Raw genomic sequence first — 17,238 nt, 5'->3', positions numbered from 1 at the left:
AAATGAAAAAGTACTTTTTTTTCACACAAAATTTCTTTTAGCCTCAATTTTTTCATTTTCACATTGGTAACCGGATAAAATGGATCCTAAAATGTGTTGGGCAATTTCTCCTGAGTGCACTGATACCTCACATGTGGGGGTAAACCACTGTTTGGGCACACGGTAGGGCTCAGAAGGGAAGGAGCGCAATTTGACTTTTTGAATGAAAAATTAGCTCCAATCGTTTGCTGACACCATGTCGCGTTTGGAGAGCCCCTGTGTGCCTAAACATTGAAGCTTCCCCACTTGTGACCCCATTTTGGAAACTAGACCTCCCAAGGAACTAATCTAGATGTGTGGTGATCACTTTAAACCCTCAAGTGCTTCACAGAAGTTCATAACGCAGAGCCGTGAAAATAAAAAATCATTTTTCTTTCCTCAAAAATTATTTTTTAGCCCACAATTTTTTATTTTCACAAGAGTAACAGGAGAAATTTGACCCGAAAAGTTGTTGTCCAGTTTGTCCTGAGTACGCTGATAACCCATATGTGGTTGGGAACCACTGTTTGGGCACACGTCGGGGCTTGGAAGGGAAGTAGTGACTTTTGAAATGCAGACTTTGATGGAATGGTCTGCGGGCTTCATGTTGCGTTTGCAGAGCCCCTGATGTGCCTAAACAGTAGAAACCCCCCACAAGTGACCACATTTTGGAAACTAGACGCCCCAGGGAACTTATCTAGTTATGTGGTGAGCACTTTGAACCCCCAAGTGCTTCACAGAAGTTTACAACGCAGAGCCGTGAAAATAAAAAATCATTTTTCTTTCCTCAAAAATTATGTTTTAGCAAGCAATTTTTTATTTTCACAAGGGTAACAGGAGAAATTGGACCCCAATAATTGTTGCCCAGTTTGTCCTGAGTATGCTGGTACCCCATATGTGGGGGTAAACCACTGTTTGGATGCACGTCGGGGCTCGGAAGGGAGGGAGCACCATTTGACTTTTTGAATGCAAGATTGACTGGAATCAATGGTGGCACCATGTTGCGTTTGGAGACCCCTGATGTGCCTAAACAGTGGAAACCACTCAATTCTAACTCCAACACTAACCCCAACACACCCCTAACCCTAATCTCAACTCTAGCCATAACCCTAATCACAACCCTAACCCCAACACACCCCTAACCACAGCCTTAACCCCAACACACCCCTAACTCTAACCATAACCCTAACCACAGCCTAATCTTAACCCTATTTCCAACCCTAGCCCTAATTCCAACCCTAACCCTAAGGCTATGTGCCCACGTTGCGGATTCGTGTGAGATTTTTCCGCACCATTTTTGAAAAATCCGCAGGTAAAAGGCACTGCATTTTACCTGCGGATTTACCGGGGATTTCCAGTGTTTTTTGTGCGGATTTCACCTGTGGATTCCTATTGAGGAGCAGGTGTAAAACGCTCCGGAATCCGCACAAAGAATTGACATGCTGCGGAAAATACAACACAGCGTTTCCGCGGCATGGGCACAGCGGATTTGGTTTTCCATAGGTTTACATGGTACTGTAAACCTGATGGAAAACTGCTACGAATCCGCAGCGGCCAATCCGCTGCGGATCCGAAGCCAAATCTGCTGCAGATCCATAGCCAAATCCGCACCGTGTGCACAAAGCCTAATTCTAACCCTAACCCTAGTTCTAACCCTAATTCTAGCCATAACCCAAACCCTAACCCTAAGGCCAGGTTCACATTGTGCTAGCAGCAGCCTGTTCAGCACATATGCTAACGGGCTGCTGCTAGCGCAAGTGCCGACGTTTGCATCGCGCTAGCGCAGGTAGAGCATCTGCTAGCTCTATCTGCGCTAGCAGTGATGGACCCGGAAATGCTGCAGCCCGCGTCTCCGGGTCCGTCACTCAATGACGGCACATCCCTAGCGTACACCCATTGTGGGCGTGCGCTAGTGATGCGTCCGACATTGCTGTCAATGGCGGCCGTAACGGACTACGTTACACCGCGTTTATGCCGTGGTGTAACGTAGTCCGTCTAACGGACTGCTTAGACGCAGTGTGAACTAACCCTAACCCTAGTGGGGCAAAGAAAAAAAAATTATTTATTTTATTTTTGTCCCTACCTATGGGGGTGATAAAGGGGGGGTTTATTTATTTATTTTTTTATTTTGATCGCTGTGATAGAACCTATTACAGCGATCAAAATGTACTTGTAATGAATCTGCCGGCCGGCAGGTTCCTCGGGCGCACTGCGCATGCGCCCGCCATTTTCCAAGATGGCGGCACTTATGCAGCAGCCGGATGGACAGCGGGAGGCACACGGGAGGTCAGTAAGTATGATGGGGGGGACCGGACAGTGGGGGGAGCGGACAGGAGGACGGAGGGGAGCGGAGGACATGAAATAACAGGACGGAGGACCGGAGGGGAGGCGATCGGTGGCGGTGGGGGGCAGATCACAATCTCCAGCCATAGCTGATGCTATTGCAGCATCGGCCATGGCTGGCCCTCCCTGGGCTAAAGTACAACTCCTCCTGTCCCTGCAGGCCGGGTGAAATTACAGTTAACCCTTTCACCCGGCCTGCAGGAGCCCAATCCAGCCATGATGCATATGCTGCGTCACAGGTCGGAATGGCACAGGTTTTCATGACGCATACGCTGCGTCAAAGGTCGGGAAGGGGTTAATACATGCCACGCAATATATAACAGTGGCCACGTAATATATAGCACAGCCCACGCAGTATATAGCAGCCACGTAGTATATAACACTGCCCTCGCGAGACCGCTAAGTCTTCTAGCTAATTTCGCAGTGCATCGCCGGGAACGGAAGATGGCGGCAGGCGCGAGCGCATCGTCGGACGACAGAGGGTGAGAATAGCAGGTTTTTGGTTTTTTAATTATTTTTAACATTGGATCTTTTTACTATTGATGCCGCATAGGCAGCATCAATAGTAAAAAGTTAGTGACACACAGGGTTAATAGCAGTGGTTACGGAGTGCGTTACCCACGGCATAACGAGGTCCGTTACCGCCGGCATTAACCCTGTGTGAGCGGTGACTGGAGGGGAGTATGTGGACGCCGGGCACTGACTGCGGGGAGTAAGGAGCGGCCATTTTCTTCCAAACTGTGCACATCGCTGATTGGTCGTGGCTGTTTTGCCGCAACCAAACAGCAACTTGGATTTCCATGACAGAGGCCGCGACCAATGAATATCCGTGACAGACAGACAGACAGACAGAAGGACAGACAGAAGTGACCCTTAGACAATTATATAGTTGATAATACGGCTCCTATGTGCACGAATATACAGTAACTACTATAATACTGCTCCTATGTGCAAGAATATAAGTACTATAACACTGCTCCTATGTACAAGAATATAACTACTATAATACTGTCCCCTATGTACAAGAATATAACTACTATAATACTGCTCCCTATGTACAAGAATATAACTACTACAATACTGCTCCTATGCACAAGAATATAACTACTATAATACTGCCCCTATGTGCAAGAATATAACTACTATAATACGGCACCTATGTACAAGAATAAAACTATTATAATACTGCTCCTATGTACAAGAATATAACTACTATCATACGGCCCCTATGTACAAGAATATAACTACTATAATACTGCTCCTATGTACAAGAAAATAACTACTATAATACTGCCCCTATGTGCAAGAATATAACTACTATAATACGGCCCCTATGTACAAGAATATAACTACTATAATACTGCTCCTATGTACAAGAATATAACTACTATAATACTGCCCCTATGTGCAAGAATATAACTACTATAATACGGCCCCTATGTACAAGAATAAAACTACTATAATACTGCTCCTATGTACAAGAATATAACTACTATAATACTGCTCCTATGTACAAGAATATAACTACTATAATACTGCCCTTATGTGCAAGAATATAACTACTATAATACGGCCCCTATGCACAAGAATAAAACTACTATAATACTGCTCCTATGTACAAGAATATAACCATTATAATACTGCCCCTATGTACAAGAATATAACTACTATAATACTGCTCCCTATGTGCAAGAATATAACTACTATAATACTGTCCCCTATGTACAAGAATATAACTACTATAATACTGCTCCTATGTACAAGAATATAACTACCATAATACTGCCCCTATGTACAAGAATATAACTATTATAATACTGCTCCCTATGTACAAGAATATAACTACTATAATACTGTCCCCTATGTACAAGAATATAACTGCTATAATACTGCTCCCTATGTGCAAGAATATAACTACTATAATACTGCCCCTATGTACAAGAATATAACTACTATAATACTGCTCCTATGTACAAGAATATAACTACTATAATACTGCCCTTATGTGCAAGAATATAACTACTATAATACGGCCCCTATGTACAAGAATAAAACTACTATAATACTGCTCCTATGTACAAGAATATAACCATTATAATACTGCCCCTATGTACAAGAATATAACTACTATAATACTGCTCCCTATGTGCAAGAATATAACTACTATAATACTGTCCCCTATGTACAAGAATATAACTACTATAATACTGCCCCTATGTACAAGAATATAACTACCATAATACTGCCCCTATGTACAAGAATATAACTATTATAATACTGCTCCCTATGTGCAAGAATATAACTACTATAATACTGTCCCCTATGTACAAGAATATAACTGCTATAATACTGCTCCCTATGTGCAAGAGTATAACTACTATAATACTGCCCCTATGTACAAGAATAAAACTACCTGCTATTCTCAGCTCTCAAAAATGTGTCAAATCTATAGGATAAACAGTCAAATCTGAAATGAGAATACCCTTTTAATGCATCACTAATTCTTAGAGTACTGAACCTTTTTGCCAGCAGTTTATTCATTTCCTCCATTAATCCTCCTCCTCCACTTCCACTGCTTGTTCGATTGGCATCAGTCTTGGAAGCTCCGCAGGGACTAGAACTTCCTGAACCATCTTCTGGCTTCAAGGAGAAAATATATTTAAAGAAAGAAAAAAAAAAGTTGATGGAAAAAAATGCCCTTGAGTGTCATGTTATTAGATTTTGCTCTCTGAATCTTATGCAACTTCCATTTCTCGGCGTAAAAGGTATACAGCGATTTCTCAAGATGATGAGGTTACAGAGAATGTAGATATGTCTCACCCGTTGTACTTTCCTTAGTTTGGCACCGGCCAGAGCTGCTGCCAGCCCGGACGCTGGGCTATCTTCATATACTACCCCTTGGCTTCCTCCAGCTGGTAGTGGAGGGGCAGGTGGCGGCGTAGCTCCTGATGGCGGTAGAGGAACGGGTGGTGGCGGTGGTGGAGGTCCACTGGATGGAGCAGGTACTACCCCAACTGAAGCTACCATAGTTGTAGTAGAGAGATGGCCCGGAGGGACCATGGGACCTTCAAAAATAAAATAATTTCTTTATTAGGCAAGGGGATAACGACGGATCACTAAACAACTGCTTATTGATGGTTTCCTTGTAGAAATGGGAGACTTTTGTTCTACAATGTAAAAGATAAAATGTAAAGAAAAACGTGAATGCTTGAGAAAAAAGTCATTAAGAGATAGGTTAGCTTAGTGTATAGGCAATGTTAAAGCTGGGGCTTGAATATTTTAAAATGGGGTTGAAAATACTGTGAAACTTCTCTTTACTATAGTAAAAAAATATACAATCTGTAGAGAAAAGTCTTACATGTATGAATTGGGAAAATAACCCTCATACCAGGGACAAGAGAGCAGACATGAATAGGCTTCAAGGTGATCTTTCGCTCAACCTATGTAAGTACTAGATTGGCGCTTTTGCCTATTAACTACCCTAATTAGAAAGGTTAATGTCAGAATTACTGGACCTGCTCTGGCAGTGTGCACAGGTTAGGTAGTGACTCAAGTAGGAGACTGCGTGAAGACACTACCATCATTTTTTCCTACCTGATGGGGTTTTTCATTTTCAGTAAAGTGGACCAAAGACTCTAAAATAAGAGCGGGTACTCGCCAGCTCCAGCTCGGTGTTTGGGCTGGAGTGGTGACATGACTGCTGTAGCTAATTACGGAGCTCAGCAGTTGTGCCCACGTAGAAAAGTCCCTGAGATAAGTGACTAGCTGCAGCGGTGATGTGCATCCTCAAAGTGATCACTTCAGCGAAAACACTGAGATCCAGGCAGCAGCGGATAGCTGAGGGTCAATACTCGTTCTGTTGATTTTAGAGAATTTGGAGTTCACTTTCCCTGTAAGTGAAAAACCATTTTATAGGACATGAGCATCATTAGGACATTATTTGAATGCATATACTGTACGTTTTGTTTAAAAATATTTTTGGAATAAGGTTTCATTCAAAATGTTGAACTATTTGTCTTCTACAGCCTCTATATATTAGTGTACATAGCAGACTGCAGAATTGGCTACCAGAGAAACAGTCAGTGAGTTTATCTTATGGCGGGGTCTTATCTCTCTTCTGCTGAGTTGAACTTTGATGTAGTCATAAATCTGCATAGAAGACAATTCAAAAGAAAGTGTTAAAGTGCATTCATACTGCATAATTTGCCATTAATCTTTCAGTCTAATTTGCCTATCCACCTTTGAACAAAAAAAAAAAGCTTGTTCATCTTGTGAAATTAATTATTGACTGGGTGAAAGATCACTGTCCTCGGAAGCACATCATCCTGTGTAAACAGAACCTGTGCTGCCGAGAGACGTGGCACCTTTTGAGCCCTGAACGGCCTATTACTGGTTGTCCTGTGCGCATATTAAATGCAGTTTATTTAACGACCAAAGATGGGCAGGTACATACCAACCGGCAGTCGTTTAACAACGCTGATCACTTAATGTACACGCACTCTTTCAATCCCTGAGAATCCCTGGAACAAGCTCACTGACTGATTTATTGATTACTTATCCTGCTAGGTACTGTGATATATAGAGGCTGTAAAAAAAAAAAGTTTTTGATCAAAATATAAGTATTTACCGTAATTTAAAAAAAAGGCATGTTCCTTTTCACATATACTAGGGTCCACCATATTTTCAGTATTTTTGACAGTAAGTATATTATGTCAGCAGCAATAATAATGAACCCAAAAAATGTAATGCAAATATATTATGACAGTGTTGCCAGCCCTCATGGCCGTCCTAGCCTAACTTCTTGACAAATAGCTACAGAAACCTAAAGTCACGTGATCTCCGTTTTGTAATAAAATGTTCCCATTGTTGCGCCTTTGACATCTTAAACGTATGACTTGCAAATAAGTTAGTGACCCCCCTACCCATCTCTATTTGTCATTATCATTCCTTTCCTTAGGTGGTCATGTTACATACCTCTAACAATTACTTTGGTTTTATTTTAGTGATCTTGTGATAATCTTGACTCATATCATACTCCAATAACATCCAAAGCGCCTTGAAAATGTTGCTGGCTTCCGGTTGGCTCTAACAGACAAGCAATATAACTAGTGCCCAACATGGCACCATCTGGCATGCAAGGCCAGTCAGTGATCCTCAACAATTACTATGATTGCATATTCGGCTTCTAGTTATGAAACCTGTTTGCGTCCCCATTAAGCTTTGGCTAGCTCTAACCAGCTTCGAGTAACAGCAGGATTTTCAATGCAGCTCTGGCTGTAAAAATATACTGTATATATAAACCTTATTCTAAAAATAAGTCAAGATATGTAAAAGGACGTCAGATTCTTCCAGGCAGGATCCTGTAACTATGGATCCCCTTTAAATGAGGGTTTAGAAGAAAAAAAAACAAGTGCATGCATTTCTGTGACTGGACATCAACACAAATCCCATGACATTTTCTGCTTATTGAGTGACTTGTACTTACTTAACTGGGAAATGGCGGATGTCATATAATGTGTAGTCCTCTTGGACAAATTCAGCTCAGATACAGCAGCATAAGGGGGAGGTAATGAAACAAAATGTGATGTGGACTGGTAAGATGGTTGAGAAGGTTGACAGGAGGTGTGGAAAGGTTGAGCAGAAGCATGAGTCAGAGTCCCAGCCGGGCTGGCAATGACTGGCAATTGAGGGAGGGGTACAGTTTCTAGGCAGGAGAGAAAGGATCGGTCGTAGCTTTTAACTTTGGCTTTCTGAGAACTTAATGGAATCTGAGTTGAGTGTGGTTCATCTGCTTGGTCATCTGGCCCTATCTGATGAGGTAAATTTGAGTTTTGGACCATTTTGTCAAGAACTCCTCTACTCCTCACGTTCTGGGCAGGAATCACGGGAAGAGTTGCTGGAATTGGGAGTTGTGGAGACACGTTCTGGTGAAGCACAGGTAAAGCCACAGAAGGAGACGAAGAGCGGGACGAAAAGGACACAGAGGGATGTTTTACAGACTGATGAGAAGTTAATGGAGAATGGGAATTTGGTGGTGGTGGGGATAGGGAAATTTGCTTGACGCTTCGGGATAGGGTCCCATTACTTGGCCAGATTGGAGAAAAGGCAGAAGCTTGGGATGCGGAAGACTCCAATCCAGACAGACTGTTAGACGGCAACTCTGGGGAATCGTTGCTTCTGTTAGAGGACTTTTGAGTGGATATATTACTAGGTTCAGGGACAGGAGATGCTGAAGAGATAGCTTTGGCGTAAGATGGTGGTGGGATAGTACCAGCGGAAGGAGATGTTCTGTAGTTATTGTAGTCAGGAGGAGGAGACTGGCAGTGGGTAGGGGAGGAAGATACGTTTATCTGAAGGGTGGAAACTAAAAAAAGAAAAAATAAAATGAAAAGAGCAAAATGGGCATTTATCAAGGGCAACAAATCAGGCAGAGGGTTTAGGAAAGCTGGCAGTGCGGGAGACAAATGGAAACGGAAAGTAAAAAATGATGGCTGCATGCACAGACTTTCATGGTTACAAATAAAATAAACAACAAGGGGTCCACGTTTCCAAGGATAGTAAAAATGCAGAAAATAGGGATTTTCCAATCTCAACAGAAATAACATTTTTTGTATCTATTTCTGAGGAACATTGATGAGATTGACCAATTATTGGGACAATTTAGGCTCCCGAGTTGGTTCTTCATCAGCGTCTACTATGCTGACTGGTTGGTGCAATTCTAACAATCAAAATTTAATATGTAAATATAGAAATGCAGCTAAAAATGAACTAAATGGTATCACTATGGAATGTAAAGAACATGGGGAAGATAATTAAGGGATGTTCTTTAACCATCTGGAGGGTGAGAACCTTTCTTGCTGGGGCAAGACTTTATGTTTGTTATCTGATGCTCTAGATTGTTTGTGAGATCAGTCTATGGGACTGAGACGGGACGAATATCCCACACTGTTTGCCATTAGGGAATATAAAATTTGACAGGTTTCTTAATCCTATAGTTTACCCCAAAGCATCAGGTGCCCAGCAACTGCTTACTCCAACCCCAACATAGAAATATTGGGCCATGTGTACAGTTTACTCAGGGGGTGCAAGTTCAAACACATTGGGAGCTGTATAAATCCGAATGCAGTAAGGCTACGTTCACATTTGCGTCTTTGGGCGCAGCGTCGTCGACGCAACGCACAACGCATGTCAAACGCATACACAATGCAGCGTTTTTTGACGCATGCGTTGTCCTATACAATTGAAGATCAAAAACGCCCCCCCAAAAAATACATCACTTGCATTTTACTCAAAAGGCACATGCGTCAAAAAACGCGGCTCAACGCAGGCACCTGCGCCCTATGCGTTTTTCATAGACACTAATTTGTTTTTTTTTGGCGCATTTACGACGCAAGTGCGTTGCATGCGTGTTTTTTTTTTTCAGAAATGTGACGCATCAAAAATGCAACCCGTAGCGTCGTCCGCGCCCTTTCTGGTGCGCCAAAATAACGCATGCGTCATGCAACGCATGACAACGCATACCGGCGCATGTCCATGCGCCCCCCATGTTAAAGATAGGGGCGCGTGACGCATGCGTCGGTATCCGTTGACAACGCTGCGCCCAAAGACGCAAATATGAACGTAGCCTAAGCTGTTTAATGGTGGCTGTAGCAGGGAGTTTGGGTCCCCTTCCGTGCCACCACTGTAGATCTTTAGTAACCTCGCCAATGTTCTCTAGTTCATATAGATACAAAGAAATACAATTCTGTTGGAAGTAAAACCTTTCTAAAGGAAAAAAAAACAACAAAACCTTAAAGGCTATGAACTCCTTTTGCATGTCAATGTGAGTGCATTGTATATATTATGTGCAATGAAAAATGTCAGCATTTAGTTTCAATTTTTTTTTTGTTTCTCTTCCACTGTCACATAATAAAATACACAGCAAGCTGCTTGATTCTGTTAAGCCTCAATCACCACAACCACCTTCTTGTCTCGCTGTTCCAGAACCTCGTCTGCAGTTTCGTTTGGTGTGAGATCTGAATTGCAGTCAATAGAGTAGGGGGATGGCCTGGAGACGAAGCCGGCTATCCAGATTGATGCTGGACGGCATCAAGCAGCTTGCAGTGCGTTGTAAGACATGCATGCTGCTGAAACAAAAATGTCAAAATTAAAAACCAATTGCAGAAATATTTTACTACAGCTAATACATACAATGCAATAATGAAAACATGTAGAGGTGCCCATAGCCTGTAAGTACCTTCAATATAGCAGTGTCATATATCAGTAACCTCATTATATTTTTAAGGATCTTTATGCAGGACCAATACAGACAAAACCCTGAGGCTGCAGAATTAAATCAGCAGTGTTTTCACATTTTTTAGTGTTTTCTTCATGTTAATAAATCATAACATATATCAGACGGGCAAATAAGGACACTTAAGGCCTAATGCATGAAAGACTCACTCGTGCAGACTCCATCACACACCTCAACAGTCTCAGTTGCACATATGCAGAAACACTACAAGAAGCAGCATTGCAATCTACAAAACCAGGTAGCTACTACAGCAAAGAAGGATACGAAGTTACCGAAGCCTCTTAAAGCCATATTCCACTCAAAATCTGAAAAATTCTGCTGTATTTCTCCCTATATCTCGCTCAGGGGTACAGGACGCTTAAATACAAGGAGCTATTTGTAGAGTCCTCAAACTATAAGCTGTGACACGCTGGAGTGCTGTGCTCACTATATTGGTGCAGGAAAAATATCCATTTAGTGCAATGGTCTCCACACCCTGCAAAGGTGAGTCTGGAGGAAGTTACCATGTGACTGTAAGGCCGGCTTCACACTTGCGAGTTTTACGGACATAAGAGCGCAGAAACTACGTCCGTAAAACTCGCAAAAAATACGGCACAATTATTCTCTATGCCCCTGCTCCTATCTGCCGTATTAAACTGATCAGTATTATACGGCTTTCTACGGCCGTAGAAAATCGCAGCATGCTGCGTTTGTCACCGTATTGCGCAAATAAAATGTCAATGAAAGTCTATGGAAGCCCCAAAAATACGGATTACACACGGACCAGCAGTGTGACTTGCGAGGAATACGCAGCGCTGTTAGAGAGAAAAGCCGGCAATTCAGTGCGGTGTACAGTAAAATCACACTGACAGCTTACAGTAGAATAGGTAGAATAAATGTGTACACATAGAATAGGTATATATATATATATATATATATATCATTGAGACATATATATGTATATATATTAATATTTCATCCAGCGCGATATAGCAGAAAGCCGGTAATTCAATAACTATGCTTTTGCTATGCCCTCTGCTGGCTGTTCCTAGATCGTGGGAACTTTCCTAGAAAGCTCCCTGGCTCGAGTTCATATGAGGACAACCAGCAGAGGGCGCCCTCTTATGATCTCGAGCCAGGGAGCTTTCTAGGAAAGTTCCCACGATCTAGGAACAGCCAGCAGAGGGCGCCTCACCGCAAATGAAGCTAAATATAGGTCATTGACCTACTTTACCTACATTCGCTGGGGTTTTGCAGGCAGGAGTAGCGCTGCATTAACAGAACTCCTGCCTGCAAAATATTTTAACCCCTTCAGATGGATTTACATCGTTGGACCTTACAGATCCTCGGAAGGTATATATATTCTTGGTTTATTATTTTTTTTTTATTTACAGATCGAGGGTCTTCAGTGAGTGGATTGAGAGTAGAATAAATTAATACAACAACCTTTGTGTTTTTTTCATTAAATTAATTTTTAATAATGTGTGTGTGTTTTTTTTTTAACCCTTTACTAGTATTGGATTAATAATGGATAGGTGTCATAATTGACGCCTCTCCATTATTAATTTGGCTTAATGTCACCTTACAATAGCAAGGTGGCATTAACCCTTCATTACCCCATATCCCACCGCTACACGGGAATGGGAAGAGAGTGGCCAAGTGCCAGAATAGGCGCATCTTCCAGATGTGCCTTTTCTGGGGTGGCTGGGGGCAGATGTTTTTAGCCAGGGGGGGGGCAATAACCGTGGACCCTCTCCAGGCTATTAATATCTGCCCTCAGTCACTGGCTTTACCACTATGGCGGAGAAAATTGTGCGGGAGCCCACGCGAATTTTTTCCGCCATTTAACCCCTTAATTTACTAGCTAGAACGGGCAAATTTTGCATATACACACTACTAACATTAGTAGTGTGGAATATGCAAAAAAAAATGGGGATATGAGATGGTTTACTGTATGTAAACAGTATGTGACAGTATATATGTTTTTTTTTTTTTTTTTTTACACATGGATCCCTTGTATAGCCGTATGTCGGTTTTGCAAGCCTGCGATAAAAACACGCATTACGGATGCCATACGGATTACATACGGAGGATGCCATGCGCAAAAAACGGTGACACACCCTGCCTACGGAGGAGCTACGGACCACTATTTTCGGGACTTTTCAGCGTATTACGGCCGTAATATACGGACCGTATTTTCATACGCTGTGTGTGACGCCGGCCTAATACTAAACTTGGATTAAAAATGGTTCCTAAAGCAGTGCCACACTTGTTTACAGGTCATGTGCGGTATTGCAGGTAGCCTCCGTTCATTTCAATAGAACTGCAATACCAGATGCAACCTGAAGACACTTGTGGCGCAGTGTTAGGAATAAAGACTTCATGTTTTTTCCATTTCTGGGTGGCCCATATTTCCCCATAGTTACACTACAAATTTTCCAGCTTTTCTCTTTCACTGAACAATGCAATTTAGTGATCTCAGCAGCACTTGCAACTGTGGCTGGTAATACGGCTTGTACATTTGGGGGCTGTAAAGTCAGTAGAGGTGCTGGTCCGCTATAATTGCTACATGAAAAGACACATTTTTCATTCTTTTTGTCAGATGCTTCGGGGACATTTTCCTTCTGCTCTTGAGAAATTTTCTGGGACTACATCAGAGATTTCATAAAACAATCCCAGTCACGTACAAGAGTAAAGGGAAGGAAATAACACTGCCCTGACAGAAAGCAGCATCACAGTGTGATACCTCCACCGGTGGGAGACCGAAATACAAGGGAGAGGAAGAGCGATTGTCTGCCAATGTATCAAAGCATTTCACGTAAGATGCTGCTGTATGTATGCTTATTGTGTGATACGGTCTCATGAACCATGTATCCAAGCCTCTCGTGTGTGAGAGTCGTATCCAAGCCTATCCAATATGATACGGTCTGCCGAGCTGATGTATCTATCAAGCAATTGCTGCTGCTGAGCAAAATAGCTAAGGCTGCCCTCACACTATCAGTATTTGGTCAGTATTTTACATCAGTATTTGTAGCCAAAACCAGGAGTTGAACAATCAGAGGAAAAGTATAATAGAAACATCTGCACCACTTCTGTATTTTTCACCCACTCCTGGTTTTGGCTTACAAATACTGATGTAAAATACAGACCAAATACTGCTAGTGTGACGGCTTCTTTCACACTTCCGTCTTGAGACGACCATCATGATGCGTTGGCGCAACGCATCGACGGACGTCATGAAAAGATCAGGAAACGAATGCAACGCATCCAGTAATGAGAGAGAGAGACTTTTCCATGACTTGAAAATCCTTCCAAGCATTCTCAGAGTGAAAAACAGGATACTTTCACACTTGCGTTTTTAGCAATCCGTCGCAATCCTTCGTTTTGGGCAAAAAACGGATCCTGCAAATGTGCTCGCAGGATGCGTTTTTTGCCCATAGACTTGTATTAGCGACAGATTACGACAGATGGCCACATGTCACGTCCGTCGTGCGATGGATCCGTCGTGTTTTGGCGGACCGTCGTCACAAAAAAACGTTCAATGTAACGTTTTTTTTTTCTGCCGCGTCCGCCATTTTCTACCGCGCATGTGCGGCCAAAACTCCGCCCCCTCCTCCCCGGACTTCAGAATGGGCAGCGGATGCGATGAAAAACTGCATCCGCTGCCCACATCGTGCACAAATTTCACAACGTGCGTCGGTACGTCGGCCTGACGCATAGCGACGGACCCGTACCGACGCAAGTGTGAAAGTAGCCTTGGTCGCTGGATTCCTGTGTTTGACGGTCAGTGACGGATCCTGCGCCCATAGGCTTCCATTATCCAATGAGGGACAGCGCAGGACCCATCGCTGAGCGATTTTCCGACGTGCAGAAAAAAAGTTCCTCTGCCCGACGGACCACTATTTTCCGACGGATCCAGTGCACGACGGATGAAACGGATGGCCATAGATAATACAAATCTATGGGAAAATGCAGGATCCTGCAGCAAAATTTGCAGTGTTTTTTCAAAACTCGACGGATTTCGACTGGAGGAAAAAGACAGAAGTGTGAAAGAGGCCTAAAGCATTGGGAGCTTTTGATAATTTCTACACCAGATTCTAGGGGATGCTAGGATAGTCATCTTGAAATGAAGCACTATGGTTTCTTTCACACTTGCGTCGGTACGTGGCCGTCGCTAAGCGTCGGCACGATGTACCGACGGACGTTGTGAAAATCCGGCACAACGTGGGCAGCGGATGCAGTTTTACAACACATCCGTGTGCCCATTGTAAAGTCCCGGGGAGGAGGGGGTGGAGTTACAGCCGCGATGCGTGGTAGGAAATGGCAGACCCGACATACGAAAAAATGTTCCCTTGAACGTTTTTTCGTGACGACGGTCCGCCAAAACACGATGCATCCAGTGCAAGACGGATGCGACGTATGGCTATACGTCGCGATCCGTCGGCAATACAAGTCTATGGGAAAAAAAACGCATCCTGCGGGCACATTTTCAGGATGCGTATTTTTCCCAAAACGACGCATTGCGACGGATCTTAAATGACGCAAGTGTGAAAAAAGCCTTAGTCTACTTCCAAGCAAACGGAGGTCCCCATCAAGGTTTCCAACTAAACTTGCCCCTTTAAAGGGCAGGTTACAGAAGATTAGCATGCAACTGAGCATAAGACCTATCACATTTCTTTTATGTTCATGTCTGAAACTACACTAAAGCGATTTAATGTATCCGAAAAGTTGGCCAACAGTCTATGCAGATTTGGGGCTAGATTCATCAAGGAGTTTTCTTTCACCAGAATTCGGACTTAAAACTGACTGAAAAGTTGAAATAATGTTTGTGGAATTCTGAGGGTGAAATGCCATCTTAAATGAATCCGAAGTGTCAAGAGTCACAAAAACACAATAGCCCTGATTTATCATTTCTTTTTGGGTTTTTTAAGTACCAGTAACTTTTTTTTTCTTTTGACATTCGTTGTGCATTTTTTTTTGTCCTGCCATATTATTTAAAATTGTGCATGGGGATTGGTTTTACATAAATTTAAAGTGTATTTTTTTGTCTTTGATTTTTTTTTCCCAAGCAATAAATTACACCATCCTTTTAAATGCCACACGTTAGTCTTGAACTGCACCAAAAACAAGATATGGTACTGGGCACAAGAGTACAATGGCACAAAAATAGGCTACAACTTTGGCATAAGGAGCACTGCACCCACATCATTGAACAAAAAGAGGAAAATGATGAAAGTAAAGAAAAAGGGCTTAAGAAAAAAAAGACTGAAATGAAATAATAAGGTGTAAACATAATTGCTTCTTTTTTTCTGGAGTCAAAATAAGGATGAATCAGGGCTTTGGTAGCGTGAGCACCATCACTAGTAAGGGTATGTTCCCACAAGTACAAAGTATGTCATCATTTACTCAAAACATACCAACTTCAAAATAAATAAATCCATCCATTCATGTCACATGACTCATATATCCAAGATGGGATACAGATATATTTTTCTTTGATCTTGCAAACTTGATATTTCGGAACACATTAATATTCATTAACTAGGATAAATATTCAAGCAGATTAAAGGGGCGTCAACCTAACAGCATTCTATTAATTCAGTTAGCGGTTAAAAGGCACAGAAAATGCAACATTCACACACAGTTCATTGATCATACTTGCCTGTAGTTGATGTCCTCCTTTCCAGGGTCTCTTGTCTCTGCTGCGCTTCCATTATTTGCCTACAACGTGATAAAAGGATCACATTTAATTTTGTGCACTGCCTGGATTCTACCACTAGATGTCCTGCTCCATGCACAGTGTGCATAAAGGGAACCTGTCGCCCCCAAAATCAAAGATGAGCTAAGCCCATCGGCATTAGGGGCTTATATACAGCAATGCTATAGCTAAGCCCCCGATGTAACCTGAAAGATGAGAAAAAGAGGTTAAATTAAACTCACCCAGGGGCGGTCCCGCTGCGGTCCGGTCCGATGGGCGTAGCAGTCCGTTCCAGCGCCTCCCATCTTCATAGGATGACGTCCTCTTCTTGTCTTCACGCTGCGGCTCCGGCGCAGGCGTACTTTGTTTGCCATGTTGAGGGCAGAGCAAATTACTGCAGTGCGCAGACGCGGGGAAAGGTCAGAGAGGCCCGGCGCCTGCACACTGCAATACTTTGCTCTGCCCTCAACAGGGCAGTCAAAGTACGCCAGCGCCGAAGCCGCAGCGTGAATACAAGAAGAGGACGTCATCGTAAAAAGATGGGAGGCCCCGCACCGCGACACCCACCACAGCGGTACCGCCCCTGGGTGAGTATAATCTAACCTCTTTTTCTCAGCTTTCAGGATACATCGGGGGCTTATCTACAGCATAACAGAATGCTGTAGATAAGCCCCTGATGCCGGTGGGCTTAGCTCATCTTCGATTTTGGGGGTGACAGCTTCCCTTTAACAGGTAAGAGGATGATCCATCTTCGAGGTAACAGGTTATACAAGTGCTTCTCACAAAATTAGAATATCAACAAAAACTTAATTTATTTCAGTTCTTCAATACAAAAAGTTAAACTCATGTATTATATAAAGACATTACAAACAGAGTGATCTATTTCACGTGTTTATTTCTGTTAATG

At 42.8% G+C, this 17,238-nt stretch overlaps 1 protein-coding gene across 12 annotated transcripts in view; it reads right to left on the bottom strand.

Annotated features, from left to right (window-relative positions):
- EVL (Enah/Vasp-like) overlaps positions 1-17,238 on the bottom strand; it is a 223,175-nt gene that overhangs the window by 37,289 nt on the left and 168,648 nt on the right. For 6 of the 12 annotated variants that reach the window (XM_069738343.1, XM_069738342.1, XM_069738340.1 and 3 more), the window contains 4 exons: positions 16,296-16,354; positions 7,847-8,725; positions 5,182-5,426; positions 4,880-5,001 (listed from right to left, as the gene is read on the bottom strand). In XM_069738343.1, coding sequence (XP_069594444.1) covers positions 4,880-5,001; positions 5,182-5,426; positions 7,847-8,725; positions 16,296-16,354 — 1,305 coding nt within the window. The remainder of the gene's footprint in view (positions 1-4,879; positions 5,002-5,181; positions 5,427-7,846; positions 8,726-16,295; positions 16,355-17,238) is intronic. The other 6 variants (XM_069738372.1, XM_069738364.1, XM_069738347.1 and 3 more) reach the window with 1 other exon arrangement.

The sequence above is a fragment of the Ranitomeya imitator genome, chromosome 1, assembly GCF_032444005.1.
Source record: "Ranitomeya imitator isolate aRanImi1 chromosome 1, aRanImi1.pri, whole genome shotgun sequence".
In the NCBI taxonomy this organism is placed as follows: Eukaryota; Metazoa; Chordata; class Amphibia; order Anura; family Dendrobatidae; genus Ranitomeya; species Ranitomeya imitator.
The sequence above is the reverse complement of the archived record's forward strand: the minus strand, read 5'-3'. Positions and strand labels throughout refer to the sequence as shown.